General features: G+C 41.0%; 1 protein-coding gene across 1 annotated transcript; it reads right to left on the reverse strand.

Annotated features, from left to right (window-relative positions):
- Positions 1-3,805: 3,805 nt before the first annotated feature.
- Positions 3,806-18,946, reverse strand: crfb16 (cytokine receptor family member B16). The gene is made up of 7 exons (XM_047367806.1): positions 18,648-18,946; positions 16,959-17,085; positions 9,326-9,510; positions 8,019-8,143; positions 7,562-7,709; positions 7,255-7,409; positions 3,806-5,950 (listed from the first exon to the last, which is right to left on the reverse strand). Exons 1-7 carry the CDS (start codon positions 18,706-18,708, stop codon positions 5,849-5,851), a joined length of 903 nt encoding a protein of 300 aa, XP_047223762.1. The 5' UTR covers positions 18,709-18,946; the 3' UTR covers positions 3,806-5,848.
- Positions 18,947-19,166: the final 220 nt, after the last annotated feature.

Here is a 19,166-nt window from a genome sequence, read left to right on the forward strand (position 1 = left end):
GCAGGAGTGTACAAGTCAAAAGGAAGAACAACAGTGAGTGTTTGGGCTGCTGACAAAATATTTTCATCACCTATGTCTCTAAATACATCCCTGTTTTCTTGCTTGTTATACGCTTTGATGACAGAGAAACAAGGCAAGGCCGACGAGGGCATGAGAATCTAGCAGCAACTGAGTTTTTCCTGGGATCAAATTGACCCCAAATATAAAATGTGTTACTATTCTTGATAATAGAAATTGCTTTTCATTGAAAAAGTCATATATCACAAATATATGCAAGAATATAAAGCCATTAGAATAACAAAAAGATATCTCTTAAATATTTTAGTCAAATCAGTGAGATTTTATGCTGATCTGCAATATTTCTTCATAGTCACATTAACAGTTATTTGGTTGTGCTTTTGATATTATTTGGAGGTTTAAACTGCTAGGGTGAAATTGACCTCAAAGATAAAAGATGTTAGTAAATTTCAAGGTAGTAGGATGGTTAAAAAACCTTAAAAAGTTGATATCTCAAATTAACGGACAAGTCTGTAAAGTGTCTGAATAGACTGAGAAGTGGAGCTCTGATGCAGCTGAGGCCAAACAAGGACGAGCTGTGAGATCAGACGAGGACCACGTGGTTTCTAACGGCTCCTCAAAGCTCCCATCAGCCCCTGCTGCCCACAGATAAGACTGCTGCTGCTGATTGACAGCTCAGCTCAAGATGCTGGATGGTTTCATCATCTTGATTTAAATCTGACAGCAGATGGAAAAAATCTGCCTCACATGATGCAGAAACACTAAAACTATTCATGTTCCCACAAACACATTCAGCTTGGTGCTGAATTTAGAAACAAAGACTGTTATCTGTTATTGGGCTGATGATGGGAAAACTGCTTTTAATAACAACCTGAAGATGGCGCTGTTGTTCTCCGTCTGATTACCAGTCAGTAGAAACACAATACAAAGCATCTTGAAGACAGATGTGAATAATGTTTAACTGTTGTAATGTAGCTTAAACCCCATCAGGTAAATGTAGTAGAACAGATCTAGAAACATTAGTTGTTAAAGAAGTGACTCAGATTTACAGGGAGAATAAAAGGTGGAACTTAAGGCTGACTCATGTCTTCATATGAATTATTAGAATGTAATACATATTCAATTCAATTCACTTCAATTCAAAAATCCTTCATTAATCCTAAAGGGAAATTAAATGTTGTTGTAGCTCATATTATGCAGGTTTCTTCAAAGAGCCATTGAAGATGCTGATGTCTGTGGACAGGAAGGATCTCCTGATCAAACTCTCCACAACAGACTTATAGAAGATCTGCAGCATCTTGCTGCAAACACCAAAGGACCTAAGCTTCCTCAAGAAGTACAGTCTGCTCTGTCCCTTCTTGTAGATGGCTTCACAGTTGCATCTCCACTCTAGTCTGTTGTCCAGGTGAACATCGAGGTATTTATACCTCCACCACCTCCACATTTTCTCCTATGATAGAAAAAGCATTTGACCTTTTCCTCTTTCTCTTGAAATCTGTACTCAAAAATTCACGTGGGCTTGTGCTGAGAGGCTGTGATGGATCTCTCTCTCTCCCTCTCTGGCGCTCTCGCTGTCTAGACACAGACAGTTTCAAACAAAACGTTTGTGCCTATTGAAACCTGACAGCTTCGCAAAAACAAGCGGAGCGTGATATACTTTCATGCACAATGAAATCGGAAGCGCAAAAAACACACCTGTCCAGTTGCCTCAATTATTATCAGTCTGTCATCCATGCAAAAGCAGCTGCCATTTGCAACAGAACCGCGCAGTGCGCACCGATGGCAGGTCGCTATGTGGAGATGGAAAGAACAGCAACGACCTTCTCTGTTTGTGTGAACATCTTTGAAATAAGAATAAAAAAAATAATCAGGACTTCTTGCAGCCTGACACCAGTTTTTAATGAATGAAGAACTTCTATTTTCCTTTTCCTTTTATTAAAGCCAATTGGTTAATATGAAAAAAAAAAGGGTTGTTTTGTCAGCAGTTCTGCAAAAACTGTTCGTCAACATAACGACAAAACGGAAGACAATGTTTTATTTTCTTTTTTTTATTTTCTTTATTTTAATAAGAAAATATTACATCTGACAAATCAGATTTACAATGAAAACACCCCTGTTTATCATTATTCTAATGGTTCGTGTATCAATTTAAGGCTAATGATTGTTCTAATAAAATAGTTATGTTATATATATGAACATATTTGGTATTTCCCGGGCTATATTAGATCTCAGTTCAGTGACGTGCGGTGAAGTCCATGACTGTGAAGCCCTGAATCGTCTAGTCAGATTTACAAATATATGAGCCCAATATAACTTGATGAATAACGTCTGCAGACTGAACCAGATGTTGGTTTTTCAGTCCCAAAGTGACCCTAAATCCACTCTGATGTGGAACACATTCAGTATTCTCCTCCAGGTGAGCTGCTGCTCCTCCAAAGAAACTCTCTCACCTGCAGAAATCTCAAGCCAGAGATCGGTTAGGTTCACTAACTTTTACACTGATTGCTTCTGATCTGAATTCATGACCTGGACAATCTTTAACAATCCACAGATGCTGCTGGCTTGTTATATTTAAAACTGAATTAAAACAGTGTGTTCTTTAATGGGCTTTCTGCTCTAAAGTAATTTTCAGTATTAATATTCATAGTTTCCGCTACATGTAATTGATCGTGGTGCGCCGCCACACCTTCAGAATAGAGAGTTTCAAATTTTTTAAGAGAATATTATGGTCGACTGTATCAAATGCAGCACTGAGATCTAACAGAACCAGCACAGACACAAGTCCATTATCTGAGGCCATAAGAATATCATTAGTAACTTTCAGCAGAGCTGTTTCAGTGCTATGATGAGCTCTGAAACCTGACTGAAACTCTTCAAACAGGTCATTGCTGTATAAATGTTCACACATTTGATTAGCAACTATTTACTCAATAATTTTAGATAAGAATGGAGATGTGAGTTCTAGGCTGAACCCACAGATGTTATTTCAAGATTTTATTATCTTGATTTTAAATATTGCACCAGAAATAAAACCATATTTGTGGATATTGGAACATCTGTGAAAACAGCCAGCTTCACGTGATCACCCATAACTTCTGAGGATATTTTACGGATCAGGACACTTTGTTCCTATGAGATGATGAAGCTCAGCTGCCGTATTGTTTGCTGTCAATGCAAGTTTTGCAATAATGATCATTTATTCTGAATCTGCAGTTTTTTAATCATCCTACAAGATATAGGACATTTCATTTTCACAAACCATTACATGCATGTTTGTGTATCTATTATGAAAATCTGATGTTTATGAATCATAGATGAAATAAAAACGTAGTTTAACACAAATGTTCTGTTTGTTTGCAGGTTTTAAACATGCACATCCCTTATTATCCACAAGGGGGTAGTGTAGCCTACTCTATACCTCTACTTTCCTCTGGATCTGGAGAATGACCAAAGCCTTTGCGTTTACAGTCAAGGCTAAAATTGTTCATACCCCATGGCAGATTTAGGTTGAATAATCTTTTCATTCCACCAACATGTTTCTTCTGACTGGAAGTAATTTTGATGTTTATGTGTTGGCTCAGCCAGAGCCCTAACTCGAATCTGATAGAGAATCTGTGAAGTGAGCTAAAGATAAGGGTAATGGCAAAGAGACCTTCCAATCTCATAGGCTTTGAGTTCATCACAAATGATAAATCATCAAAATACGAGAGGAAACATGCAGAGAGCTGCTGTGATGATGCAGCTGCAGAATAAACCATATATAAATCACATAAACAGCTTCCATTCATGGAGTTTATTCCAGTTCTTCTTTTATTGAACCACTGACATGAAACACTAGTTCTGGAGTCAACATGAACGAAACTCTGCTTCATTTTAACACATATTCCAGCATCTAGGAGAAAAAATAAGTAACAAAATAAGTAACATTTCTGTTTTTCCTTTTGAATTTAAACAATATATTTATACAAAATTCAATCCATAAAAACACCATAAAGATCATTTTACCAAAATGTTCTTTAACAAATTATTTTAGTCTTCACAGAGCATCATTCCCAACATGAAGTCATTGTGATTATCATATGTGAAGTTGTAAGTTTCATTAACTCATCAGATCAGGACAAAAAACATGAGTTTGAGATGTTTTCAGAATCATTACGGACTAAAACCTTTCAAACCCTCTAAGCAAAATTATACAAACAACCCAGATTTCCTTTCTATGAAAACACATGCAAATGTGGCTGAATATTGATGGTAAAAAGCAGCCTATCTAATGTCTGACTGCGCTTGGAAAGGTGTTGGTGTTAATGAAACAAGCAAATCAACATGTTTCTTTAGAGTAAAGTTTGAGTAAATGTTCTACATACATCTAAGTACATCTTGCATTTATAAGTACCGTGCACTTTTCGGTAAAAAAGCTGGTAATACGAACGTTTCTGCAGGTGTAAAAGCAAGCAGGGTCTTATTTTGTATTCTCTACATCCTTCTTTCTTTCCTCCATTCTATTCTCCTTCTCTCCCCTTTTCCTTTTTGCCCACCCTCTCTCTCTTTCGTGCTTCTTTTTTTTCCTTTTCATTTCTGTCTCCGTGTCCGTAACAATTGAAATAATCCCAAAGCAGTTTCTAATTCTTTTTATGAATATCAAGCAGAGCTTTAAAGAGTTAGCTGTAATGCTCCACTTGTGAAAGTTAATCTGTTTTCTTGGCACTCAGACATCAATTCTCTGCGCTACTCTACTGGACAGGACATGGTTAAAAAAAAAAAAGAGTAAAGTTTGGACCAGAAATGTGAGCTAAAGAACTTCAGTTTTAAGGTTTTCCAGGCTGAATAAGGCAGAAACTAGGCAAACAGAAATAAACATAAAAGAAAGGCGCCCATGTTGAGGTTTAGTCTATAGCATGATGTCATAACAATAACTTGTTAAATGACATTCTGTGTTGAGGAAACTGTAGCTGTTACCATGGCAAAACGCTGTGATTAGGAGGAAACCCTTAATGTATCTTATAGAATTTATTACATAACAAGAAATATGATATGTCTTCATGAAATGAATAATAATCTTTGAAATATAATGACACGGTAATGCTGCCTTTTGAATGACGCAAACAACTAACTAACAACTAACTAACAACTAAGCCAGTATTTCAAGTTCCAGAGGATCTCTGGACTGGACCCAAGCCTGGCAGAGGTAGATACCATCATCCCACCTTTGATGACACGCAGCCTGTGCAATTCAACTGACAGTAAATCTGCTTGGGTGGGAAAAACAGAAATAAAATCCTGTCAGTTGCAGGGGTGGGTTAACCTTATGTACAATTTCTATTCATAAAAACACGAAGAACATTTTATTTCCTTCAGTGTTCCATAAAACTGTTTTTTCTCAGCTATCGTTATAAATTAATTTTCCATTCCGTCTGTGCTAGCTGACAACAGTTTAAAGAAATATTCATCTACTGTCTGTAAAAAGAAAAGCTATAAATAGAAATGCTGTGGCGGTGACCCTTGACCTCCTCCCATCACAGACACCATGCACCATAACACTGGACAACATTTTCCTTCGTTCCTGCAGGAAACTGTCATCATTTCCATCCACCTGCAGCTTTCGCCTCTTCTACGTAAACAAGCCTCATTTTCCCAGTTTATCATCAAACCAGAAGACAGAAGAACCTCCATGATCCACCTCCTTCAGCCAGCTGGACCGGGACCTGGAAAATCCTTCATGTGGGTCTTTGTTGTCCGGTGTGAAAGCAGTTTCCATGGTGATCACAATGCAGCCCAAACAGGTTGGAGCCACCTTCTTCAAACATGCTGTGGTTGCAGCTTTAACCTTTGGTCACGTCTTCTCCCCTCTGACAGAACTCAGCAGGCAGGGGGTCTCCTCACAGTACTCCTCCCTCTGGTGGTTTATGGTGATCTGAAGGTCAAAGTTTCCTTTCTGCACAGACACAGATCAGGCAAATCCTGGTTCAAAACTTGAACATGGTTTTTCATTAACATTTAGAGCAAAATCTGAACCCTCTGGGATGAAGCAGTTTAATCTCCTAAATGTTCTGCAACTGTTGTGCTCCTCCTGTTGGCTTTATTTCTCTGCTAGTGTCACAAAGAAGTACAAATACAAGCAGGATCATCATGTCACACTACTGGGAGCAGTTTGAACCTATTTTTGCATCAACTCAAAATTGTTTTCTCTTCACAACAACAGCCTTGAGAAACAGCATCACTCAGCATCTGAGTGGAAGAATAACGTCGGTGGGGCGCATCTTAATTTAAAGTGGACAATTGAGTCATTCAAATAAAAAGGAGATGAAAAGCATTGTTTAAGACTTATACAATTTTAAGATCATTACATCCAGTTTATACAAATATACCAATTGTTATACTAATTGTTGGGCTGCATGGTGGTGCAGTTGGTAGCTCTGTTGCCTTGCAGCAAGAAGGTCCTGGGTTTGATTCCCGGCCTGGGATCTTTCTGCATGGAGTTTGCATGTTCTCCCTGTGCATGTGTGGGTTCTCACCGGGTACTCTGGCTTCCTCCCACAGTCCAAAGACATGCCTGTTAGGTTAATTGGTCACTCTAAATTGACCTTAGGTGTGTGAGTGTGTGCATGGTTGTTTGTGTGTTGCCCTGCAATGGACTGGCGACCTGTCCAGGGTGTACCCTGCCTCTTGCCCATAGACTGCTGGAGATAGGCACCAGCTCCCCTGCGACCCACTATGGAATAAGTGGTAGAAAATGACTGACTGACCAATTGTTAATTATGTTGGATAAAAATCACAGCAGCCTTTGCAGTCTCTGGTCTCACCCTCACCTGCTGAGACATCCCTGACCCGTTTTTGGGTAAATCCAGACAAGCAGAAGGAACGTTTTCCCCTTTTTGTTCACCCAAGTTATAATCACTAACAGCTTTCAGCTGATGTCGTTTTTTTCTGTCTGATCTGTACGTCACAAACAGCTGGATCTTAGAAAGTGCAAAGCATTTTTTTCTGGCTGTAATTTACAGAAATATACCTACAGTAATGTTGGACAGGCTTTCCTCTAAATGCATGCAGAACCCCTCAGTTAAAAGTGGACATTATGTGTGAGCACAGGGAGCCGTAAAGGTAATTTAGGAGCAGTTTATCCTACTTAGAGAGTTAGAACTCAGGTTTACTGGTTCTGTGAATATGGCCCTATAAGTCTGACTTTGCATAATAAACAACAAAGTAATTAACAATGAGTTCTAAAATAAAAACACTCACCAGAGACAGTGGCAGCGGCTCTTTCTGGAAATACTTCTGACAGGAGCCTGGGCGACAATGGACGATGGACCAGAACAGACCAATCAGGAGACCCAACATGATGATGACAGTCAAAGTCACTGTGGTGGGCTCCTTCCACGCTGGAGCACCGGGACCTGCAGGCAAGTTAGAGATGGTAACACCTCTGCTAACTTGGGGAAGTAGAAACTGTGACAGCACCAGTGATGTGGGAATTTATTTTGTTTCCTAATGATTGATGAGGACGATGATTCGGTGCTGAGGAAGTGATGTCAGTCTGTGTCTGTACCTGTGATGGACACGCAGTGGCTGTCGGTGTATCCACTCTGCATGCCAGAGTTCAGGAAAACCTGAGCCTTCACGCAGTACACCGCTCCCTCCTGCAGAGCGGCGACCTGCAGCACCTCTTGGTCTGCTGGCATCAAATGAGCCTTGGCCTGAGGAAACAGGAGCACAAGTGCAACAGGTTAGTCGCTGTAGGCAAAGTAGATGCAGGGTTAACTTTTGATGTCTGGAGGTAAACTAAACACCAGTTCAACCTGCAGCTCTTAGAGGCAAATACTGGATGAAGACTGGAAGAGGAGCACATGAAATCAAAGGAAAAGATGAGAAAGAAAGCACAGAAATAAAGATGAATGATCGTGAAAACTTCTGGATTTATAATCAATTAAAACAAAAAAACAAAACTGAATTGAACGGAAACGGAAGAAAGACTGAAGAAAACATTTTTGAAGTTAAGTACCAACCTGCTGCTCTTCATCTTCCTTCCACATCATCACTCTGGTGATGGAGGTCAGAGGAAACTTTCTGACGGACACCAGAAGAACATCACCTGCTGTCATCACCTTTATCTCAGGAACAGGAGGAGTCACTGCAGGCAAAAGAAAGATTTTACTTTTTTCTGAAGATCTTTTCTATGCCTTACAGTTACAGATAAAAATGATTTACAACCCCTCATCCAGCAGCTATCATGGACTTTGATTAGGCCATCCCAACACCTTGAATCTTTTGGTTTTTCAACCACCCTGCTGCTGTGTTTGGGATCATTGCCATGTTGATGGTGCAAACAGATGGTCTCACATTTGATATAAAATGATTTGGGCAAGGAGCCCAGGTTCTGTGGCTGCAGAACATCATTAACCCTCTTCCACTGCTGATATGCTGAGTTTGGTTTTCTCTAAACCATCGTCCATTTGGACAGGAATCAAACTTCTACACATCCCAGCATGCATTGCAACTCTGACTTCACCGCCAGAAGTGATAAATACCAGCTGAATCATCTGGCCTGATCATTGACTTGGAGGTCATACAGGCGTTTAACCAGTGTTTACTCCATAATCAGCACCATAATAAACCGGTCATTAATCTTAGAAATCATCCTTACAGTTAATGCATTCAGTTATATTTAGAACCTTGTTTATCAAGGACTGAATGAGCATCCATTTATGTTTATTTTATAGTTTTCACTGTGCTGGAAGATGTTCTGGAGATGCAGGGATCATCCTGGATGCTTCAAAAAGGAGAACTTTTTCTTCTGGGCTTTTTTTGAAGTCAAGGGCTTCTACATGTAGGCTGTGAAACTTTAAATGTTGGAAAGTGTTCTGGAGAACTTTAAATACTCTTTTCTAGTCAGCCTGAAATATACATTTGTAAAAACAAAGACAAATGGTCTGTGAGATTTTTGGTTGTTCCTATCAAAGTTACAGCATCACCATAGGGTTCACCCTTTCGCAGTCTTCTTCCAACTGTCCTGTTATGACCTTTAACCTTTAACCTGCTAACCGACGCTTATAGAGTCTGATATGGAGCTCTGGTGTATTTAGTCATTTCTCTGAGCATTACACGCTCCGACCTTGGCCTGAATTACTGAGACTTTCACTTCTGGGAAGATTGACAGCTACCCTAAATGTTGTCCATGGTGAAAAATGTTTCTCTCTGTAAAATGATGGGATTTAAACTGTATGAAAATGGCTTTTTAACCCTTCTCAGATTGATGAGCAGCAACAGCTGCTAGATTTCATGTGTCAGATCAAGATGACATGTTGACTCTTACTGTTGTTCCTGTTGAACGGAAATGTGGTCCAGGCTGAGAGTTCGGAGCCACACTGCGCCCTGACCCGCAGGCTGTAGTCGGAGTCAGATCCCAGCTCAAAGGTCAGGTCACACATAGTGTGGGGAATCTTCTGGCATTCAGGAGCGATTATCCAGCTGCCGTTCTTTACCAGAAACTCAAACTCCCTGCAGGAAGAGACACAGGTGGGTTTAAATTAAAAGAAATTCGCTTATTTCTTGGAAAACAATCCAACATTATAATGTCCTAGGAGCCACAGATGATAATGAAACACTGGCAGATCTGTAGTCTGACACACTGAAATGTTTCTGTCTGCTTTGGCGTCAAGTTCAGTATAGCAGTTTATCTGCATTCTTCCTGCTGCCATCAGTCAGGAATGTTAATCGCTCTCTGCAGTTAATTAATCAGGACTTCTGTTTCACTTCTGTCAGTGAGAATAGAGAGGAGGAGGAATGATTCATCCTTCAGGAGTCATCTGGCCTGTTAGGTTGGTTTATTGGAACATGAAGTAATATAAAAACATAAACAGAGCCAGGCTGCTGCTCTTTAGGAACATTTACTCTCTCCAGATTTTGTGATTTTTAGAAAATGAATCTTTGCTTCTGATTGCGAGATGGATCTGCTCAAACCCTCATGACCTTCATCCAGAACATTTGAGCTGATTCTCATCTGAACTGCTTCTCCAACACATTATTTAGTTGCTGGTTGTCCTCTGCTTTCATCTGCTGTTTGTTTCATATTAGGCACCTCAACAAGCAGGATTCTCTTTATGAAACCAGGCGGCAAGTGACATCAACACCCACACCTGACTATTCTTCTTTCACTTTAGATTTTCTACTCATGTAGGAGGCTAAGCTAATGTTTTCTTTTTATTATGATAAATACAAATAATGAATTGTGAGAAGAGTTTCTAGGGTAATGCTTCATTTGTCACCCTATCTCAGGTGATGCATACAGTATGTCTGCTAATTTTCTTCAGAGGCTTTGGGTCCTGGTAAGGACTCCCATGGCAAACTGATCAGAGAGGAGGACTCAGGCTTATAGCAATTCAAGCATCTAGATGAAAGAAGACCAAACCCAAAGACCTTCTGGAGCCAGGTCTTTGGGGAAAGCTCCTAGTAAGGAAGTTGGAAATTAAATAACCCCAAAAAGGCTGTCCCTAGCAGAGGAGGCCACCTCCATGAAGGCCCACCAATGCAGGAAGAGGAGTTGAGGTCTGATGCCTTGTGAGCTAGATAATGGAGACGGTGGAGGACCTCAGGATACTGATTCCCAGCATCACAATCTGGGACCCTTTGTGATGGTTCATGCATCTGATCAGGATGTGCCCTGACTGGCTCCCTCTGGAGGTTTTCTGGGCACATTCCACAGGGAGCAAATACCATGGCAAACCCAGAACATCCTGGATGTACAGGGGTTGGACAATGAAAGTGAAACACCTGTCATTTTAGTGTGGGAGGTTTCTTGGTTAAATTGGACCAGCCTGGTAGCCAGTCTTCATTGATTGCACATTGCACCAGTAAGAGCAGAGTGTGAAGGTTCAATTAGCAGGGTAAGAGCACAGTTTTGCTCAAAATATTGAAATGCACACAACATTATGGGTGACATACCAGAGTTCAAAAGAGGACAAATTGTTGGTGCACGTCTTGCTGGCGCATCTGTGACCAAGACAGCAAGTCTTTGTGATGTATCAAGAGCCACGGTATCCAGGGTAATGTCAGCATACCACCAAGAAGGACGAACCACATCCAACAGGATTAACTGTGGACGCAAGAGGAAGCTGTCTGAAAGGGATGTTCGGGTGCTAACCCGGATTGTATCCAAAAAACATAAATCCACAGCTGCCCAAATCACGGCAGAATTAAATGTGGACCTCAACTCTCCTGTTTCCACCAGAACTGTCCGTCAGGAGCTCCACAGGGTCAATATACACGGCCGGGCTGCTATAGCCAAACCTTTGGTCACTCATGCCAATGCCAAACGTTGGTTTCAATGGTGCAAGGAGCGCAAATCTTGGGCTGTGGACAATGTGAAACATGTATTGTTCTCTGATGAGTCCACCTTTACTGTTTTCCCCACATCCGGGAGAGTTACGGTGTGGAGAAGCCCCAAAGAAGCGTACCAGCCAGACTGTTGCATGCCCAGAGTGAAGCATGGGGGTGGATCAGTGATGGTTTGGGCTGCCATATCATGGCATTCCCTTGGCCCAATACTTGTGCTAGATGGGCGCGTCACTGCCAAGGACTACCGAACCATTCTTGAGGACCATGTGCATCCAATGGTTCAAACATTGTATCCTGAAGGTGGTGCCGTGTATAATGATGACAATGCACCAATACACACAGCAAGACTGGTGAAGGATTGGTTTGATGAACATGAAAGTGAAGTTGAACATCTCCCATGGCCTGCACAGTCACCAGATCTAAATATTATTGAGCCACTTTGGGGTGTTTTGGAGGAGCGAGTCAGGAAACGTTTTCCTCCACCGGTATCACGTAGTGACCTGGCCACTATCCTGCAAGAAGAATGGCTTAAAATCCCTCTGACCACTGTGCAGGACTTGTATATGTCATTCCCAAGATGAATTGACGCTGTATTGGCTACAAAAGGAGGTCCTACACCATACTAATAAATTATTGTGGTCTAAAACCAGGTGTTTCAGTTTCATTGTCCAACCCCTGTATCTCTTATGAATGGATGGTTCAGTTTATTAATTTATTTATCATCTTAAGGGACTTTGCAATAGAAATGGGTCCACATTATATCCAGTTATACAGAGCAAAGTTTGGGCCTGATTTAATTCAAATCATTTAAATGTTCATGTTCAGGTCCAATTCAGTCCAGTCCAATTAATACAATCAGTTACTGACTGTTTTTCATTTTTCTTTACGCTGATAATTGGACTGCAGCCTCTGAAGATGGGTCACAAGTTTAACCCTGCACCACCACCACACCCATTATATAGAGAGTCACAGCCTTGGCAGCAATCCCAAGTATTGAGAAGCGTCCACAGAGGTAAAGACAGAAAAAAACAAAGAACAAATCAAAACTTCAGTGTTTCTGATGAAGGCAGCTTCTCTCCAGACGTTGAAACCAGTTGGTGAAAGATGCTCGGTTAAGAGAAACCACATGAGTCAAACTGTGAGACTCATATTTATTTTATTCACATTGATGCACTACAACCTTTTGGGGTTGTTAGGAAGTTTAATTTTCAGGTTTTGTCCAATGGCTACCTGGTTACACTTTGGAAAACTTTGTTTTGTCTCAAGTAGATCATCACATAATTAGTGTAAAATGGTGATGAATGGCAAGTGGCTTCCTGAGAATGATGACTAATCATGAAAGCAAAACAACAGAAAATGAGTCAAGCTTAGATGAGATTAACATGACTCCATAAACGCAATGTTCCAGCTACAAAATAAAGACACAATTTATTTAGAAAATACTGAAATGGTTTTAGGTCTAGCTATAAGATCTGAAAAGTTGAGATGTCAGATTTTATGATGAGAAGAAAAGCTGTGATTTGAGCTAATGTAAAGAGGCGTATTAGACAGGGGAAAGTTGTTAGACTTCAGAAGAGCCGCTCATCAACGGACCGACACTTTAAGTACAACTCTGATGACACACAGGCCCAGTATGCGTTAGACAACAAGTCTGGAACCAGTTGTTCTGTTCTGAGCTCATAGCTTAGAGGCAAAGACAAACCTTCGGCTAACGAGACAGATGCATGAACACCTTGGTCCCCAATATTCAGGACCAACGTGGTTTGAAAAGAAATCACAGAAAACTTAAACCAGACACTGCAATAGGGAAGCTGTGGGGAGCCCTGCAGCTTGGTTAGAAGAACTCAAAGTTCCTCCAGGACGTTTCAAACAGGGTCTGAATGGAGGCCTCTGAACACCAAAACCAAAGAACAGAACCAAGGTTCTGCTGTTGTCACATATAGAGGAGGGGGTTGGAGCCTGGATGAGGGAAAGATGTTTAAATGTGGCGCATGAAGAAGAAAAAGAGGATGACGAAAGCATCAACAAACAAACACAAACTGCTCAATGTGTAATAATAAATAATACTATATTAATAAACTGTCCCCACCCTGATGACAACATGGTGAAGACATATATGAAGCAGTCATAATGATATTAACCGTCCACATAGTGATCAGAGGTTAGACACTGCAGGTAAAACTAGTCGAAGCTAATATCTGGGTACAAATATGGAAATCTGCAAACAATAAAAATTATGATTGATTTTGATGAAATGAAAGCAGAACTTCAGAGGCATGAAATAATGAGGAAGCAGTAACCCTCAGTGGCAGGACGGAAATACTGAACAACCTGTTTATGTTCTATATTTCATTCTGATTATATGATTTACATTCTGTCATGGCTTTTAGTTTTTCCTGTTTGCTGATTTAATTTTCTGATTTTATCTCCGAATTCTTTGTTATAGATTAGAGTGAAATAAAATAGAAACGGACCCGATTCATACAGAGCCAACACTCCTGTGACACTAAGAGGCAGGAGTAGAAAAGGGAAGGACGTCAGTACAAGGAGGTCACTGAGGTCACAATTGAGTCTGTTCGATGTTTTTATAACTTCTGCAATCAATATATTACCAAACTTGTTCCTAAAATGATGTGGTCAGTCTTTTAAATACAGATTCACTCAGAAAACCTTATTAGTCCCAATGGGCCATTTATTGTACTCCATTCATTGACCTCTGACATGCAAACCTTATGATTGTGGGATTTTCCAAAAGTTACTTTACATAAAGAGAAGAGAGCAAACAGCCGTCGTGAGACAGAGAAGCACATAAATGTCAAACTGTCTTGGCTGATGGAGAGCAGCCAATCAGGAAGCTAGAGGCTGATAGTGTTGAGCGAATCTGAGATTAGAAACTTTAGATTCTGATATTTTTTCACCTTAAAGTGAATCATTAAGTTGATGAATCACTTCACTGTTTTACAATCAGCAGCATTAATGAACTTCAACACGAATCATTTCAGAAACGATCCAGTCAGACGCTGGTTCTGGAGCCTTAGAGGAGAACTTCATCAGGTCCGAACCTCGTCAGGCCAAACCCTCGCCAGGTCAGAACCTTGTCGGGCCAGAACCTCGTCAGGTCAGAACCTTGTCAGGCCAAACCCTCGTCAGACCAGAACTTCACCAGGTCAGAACCTAGCCAGGCCAGAACCTTGTCAGGTCTGGACCTTGCCGGGTCATACACTGTGGGTTATCTCACCTTTGGGTTTCTTGATTCAACCCTCCTTTTAATTTCCCTTTGCTGTTGAATTATTCAGAACCAGAACCAGCTTTATTGCCAAGTTTGTGCACACAAAGTTTGACTCCAGTACACTGTCTCAATGACGTTTTTGTTTCAATATAAATTGAAGTCAAAAAACATTAGTTATTAAATACAGTGCCTTGCTCCCTTTGAACTTTTCAACCTCTTGCCACATTTCAGGCTTCAAACATAAAGATATAAAATTCTAATTTTTTGTGAAGAATCAACAACAAGTGGGACACAATCATGAAGTGGAATGAAATTTATTGGATGTGTCAAACTTTTTAAACAAATAAAAAATTGAAAAGTGTGGCGTGCAATATTATTGGGCCCATTTACTTTCAGTGCAGCAAACTCACTCCAGAAGTTCAGTGAGGATCTCTGAATGATCCAATGTTGTCCCAAATGACTGATGATGATAAATAGAATCCACCTGTGTGTAATCAAGTCTCCGTATAAATGCACCTGCTCTGTGATAGTCTCAGGGTTCTGTTCAAAGCGCAGAGAGCATCATGAAGACCAAGGAACACACCAGGCAGGTCCGAGATACTGTTGTGGAGAAGTTTAAAGCCGGATTTGGATACAAAAAGATTTCCCAAGCTTTAAACATCCCAAGGAGAACTGTGCAAGCAATCATATTGAAATGGAAGGAGTATCAGACCACTGCAAATCTACCAAGACCCGGCCGTCCCTCTAAACTTTCATCTCAAACAAGGAGAAGACTGATCAGAGATGCAGCCAAGAGGCCCATGATCACTCTGGATGAACTGCAGAGATCTACAGCTGAGGTGGTAGAGTCTGTTCAAAGGACAACAATCAGTCGTACACTGCACTAATCTGGCCTTTATGGAAGAGTGGCAAGAAGAAAGCCATTTCTCAAAGATATCCATAAAAAGTCTCGTTTAAAGTTTGCCACAAGCCACCTGGGAGACACACCAAACATGTGGAAGAAGGTGCTCTGGTCAGAAGAAACCAAAATCCAACTGTTTGGCCAAAAGGCAAAACGATATGTTTGGTGTAAAAGCAACACAGCTCATCACCCTGAACACACCATCCCCACTGTCAAACATGGTGGTGGCAGCATCATGGTTTGGGCCTGCTTTTCATCAGCAGGGACAGAGAAGATGGTCAAAATTGATGGGAAGATGGATGGAACCAAATACAGAACCATTCTGGAAGAAAACCTGTTGGAGTCTGCAAGAGACCTGAGACTGGGACGGAGATTTATCTTCCAACAAGACAATGATCCAAAACATAAAGCCAAATCTACAATGGAATGGTTCACAAATAAACGTATCCAGGTGTTGGAATGGCCTAGTCAAAGTCCAGAGCTGAATCCAATCGAGAATCTGTGGAAAGAGCTGAAGACTGCTGTTCACGAACGCTCTCCATCCAACCTCACTGAGCTCCAGCTGTTTTGCAAGGAAGAATGGGCAAGAATTTCAGTCTCTCAATGTGCCAAACTGATAGAGACAAACCCCAAGAGACTTGCAGCTGTAATTGCAGCAAAGGGTGGCGCCACAAAGTATTAACGCAAGGAGGCTGAATAATATTACACACCGCATTTTTCAGTTTTTTATTTGTTAAAAACGTTTGACACATCCAATAAATTTCATTCCACTTCACGATTGTGTCCCACTTGTTGTTGATTCTTCACAAAAAATTTGAAATGTATATTTTTATGTTTGAAGCCTGAAATGTGGCAAGAGGTTGAAAAGTTCAAGGGGGCCGAGTACTTTCGCAAGGCACTGTCTCTTTAAAATGTACATATAATAAGAGGCTTTACAGAGCAGATAATATGAGATCAGTCAGACCAGCTCATCTTCATCCTCAGCCTCATCCTATGAATGATTCTCTCTACCAGAGATTACCTGATGATGGACTAACAGATGTAATAAACTCCAACAGCTAAACATGCAGCTTTAACACCAAGTTATCAGAAAGTTTGACAAATGCAGAAACATGTTTAACATTTAACTGTCAGAATAAAATTCAATGTAGATCCTTTAGTCAACTGTTTTATTCTATAAAATGTTTATAATAGAGTTATAAAAGAATTATTTTAAAATCTGATTTCTGTTTATCCTGTTGTTCATCCATCCAATGAGCACTGGGGAAAATGTTTCCATTAAAATCCATAAAATGCTGTTAATCTACAGCTTTGCATCATAACCCAGTTTATGTTCAACACAGGAAGTTAAACAAGATGTTTAAAGCAACACATTTTTCAGGGATCCCAGTCTGCTGTTAATGATGAAGATGATGCACGTTTCATCCAGGGATTCAAATCGAGAGAGGTGGATTTGATGTTAGTTGGAGCAGTTTTACTCACCCCTGGTACTGAACGACGTAAACGACCGCAGTGTTGCACGAGGACTTCGGTTGCGTCCACCGCAGGACGTGTCTCATGTCCATGGAGTCCATGAAGACTCCCCCTGGAGCTGGCAGCATCCAAATGTCTGCAGGGAAAGTTTTCCTCCATTAATCAATCATCATCTGTAAAAATCTGTGGATCCAAATTCATCCGATTTAAATCCAAACCTGCTTTCAGGCAGATTTGCTGAAGAACGAACCTCCGTACTGAAGCGCCACAATCCAAGCCAATCTAATATTAAACTAATGTTTAAATTAAACGGACGATGAGGTTTGTTCCTTCCGGGTGTCTGTTTGAAGGTGATCACTAGCCTTGCTAACGAATAGAGTCACAGTTTGACTAATTAATTCATCGACCCAAAGCTGCTGCTGGCCAGCGTTGAGGATCGGATCTGACTGGTTAGCTGTGATCTGGCAGCTTGATAAAAAGCTGTTTCACGCACTGTGAGGTAAAATTACAACATTTACAAACAGAGTTGTATTTCCTCCCGATGAAAAGGGAGTGCTTTAAGCAGGTTGTTAAAAAGCGCCTTCTGGGTTGGAGGGCCACACAGAACTTCTGCCAAGCCAGTCCTGACCCTGCTGATTAAAACCTGGAGACACTGAGACTGCATCACTGTTTTAAAACAAAATCTTCTTACAAATATATAACAATCAATTTATTACTGCCTTCCTCCTCCTAGTTGAACAGAAAGGCGAAGGAAATAATGTTTTAATGTCAGGTGAATGATGGCCTTATTGGCAGGATGAATGCTGCTGGGTCGGAACATCTCCCTTTCTGTCACGTCGCTGGAGATGCTTGGACTCTGGACATTATAGAGCTCTGCTCTTGTATGTTTTGGTTCTGTTCTTCTGCCAGTTTGTAAGTGGACCGGACACAGTTTATTGTGATTTTTATTGATGATTAAAGGAGAAAATGCTTGTATACAGAAGTAAACGTCTGTATTGTAGATTAGATTCACTCCCTGAAACAAATTGTAGAGAAAACGTCATCACCATCATTTGTCACACTCAGCTACATAAGACAAACAGGTCCAATGTATAGAACCCAGTCTGGTCTAAATTTAGCTCAAATGAACCCAACCTATTCCAGTGGAACCAAAACAGTACATCCAGAACCTGATCTGAACCACAGCCACATGCTCACGGACAAGGCTCTAAACTGTCTGCACGCTTTGCTTCAGCTGACAAACCCAACGAGAGGTGAGCCCTAAACCTGAAGGTGATCAAGACATGGGAAAGATCCTGACCCAAAGAACGAGAAGTGCAAGAGCTACACCAACATTTAACAGCAGCTCAAAGAAAAGCCGACATTTAATACTTAAGACAGAACACACATTAATGAAGAGAAACAGGGACCCATAAGGACGCTGAACATCCAACAGAACGTCCTACAGCATCCAATCGGGTTTGAACTATCTTTACTTTTTCACTATCCTGAAATCTGCAGGCTGGTTTGTGTTGTTTTTATTTTAGGCTTTTAAAAAGGAGGACATAAAAACAAAAAGGCTGTGAATGAGATGTTCTGGACAAACCTTCACTGCCTCTTCATTCACAGATCTAAAACTTCACTGTAGGAAACGGTGGCATTTAGTCCATTAGTTAATGTGTTTAAAATGTGACACAAACAGGGTAGTGTTCAGCTCACCGGTGGTAAACTCCAGCAGGATGACCATCATGAGCAGCTTCCTGGTCCCTCTCGCCATCATCACCACAAAGTTCCCGTCCACAGTAAACAGAAGAAGAAGGTTGCTTATATGACCTTCCTCATGTCTTCCAGAGCTCAGGATCCTACAATGTTCTGCTCCTCCAGGAGGCGAGAAGATCTCTGTGAAGACGGTCTGAATGTCCCTGCGAAGCTTCGGTCTAACCCATCCTCTACAGTCGGGTACTAATGTGTCTGAAGGTTCAGTTTAGGCCTCAGAGAGGGAGAAGAGTCGATGTGCTCTGCTGCTGATCTGCACAGAAATGTGGTGCACCCAGATGCTGAGGCAGAATTTAAAACCACAGATCCGGTCCGACCGGCTGCAAGTCCGCTCCAGGCTCCACCTGTCAGCTGCAGTTTAGTTGAAGACATACCTGCAGGGAGCCGAGGAGGCCTGCGAAGCTGCTGCCTCCACTCAGTAAATGTGTTCATCATTGTGCCTTAAAGAAGGAGCTGTACAGA

The sequence above is a fragment of the Girardinichthys multiradiatus genome, chromosome 6 (assembly GCF_021462225.1).
Source record: "Girardinichthys multiradiatus isolate DD_20200921_A chromosome 6, DD_fGirMul_XY1, whole genome shotgun sequence".
NCBI lineage: Eukaryota > Metazoa > Chordata > Actinopteri > Cyprinodontiformes > Goodeidae > Girardinichthys > Girardinichthys multiradiatus.

What these genes read in the sequence shown, in the direction of transcription:
- crfb16 (XM_047367806.1), bottom strand. Translation starts at nt 18,708, where the DNA reads ATGATGGCGAGAGGGACCAGGAAGCTGCTCATGATGGTCATCCTGCTG. An exon ending in CCTGCTGGAGTTTACCACCG is followed by an intron (nt 17,086 to 18,647) that starts GTGAGCTGAACA and finishes CTTTCCCTGCAG; the next exon opens with ACATTTGGATGCTGCCAGCT. An exon ending in TACGTCGTTCAGTACCAGGG is followed by an intron (nt 9,511 to 16,958) that starts GTGAGTAAAACT and finishes CTCTTCCTGCAG; the next exon opens with GGAGTTTGAGTTTCTGGTAA.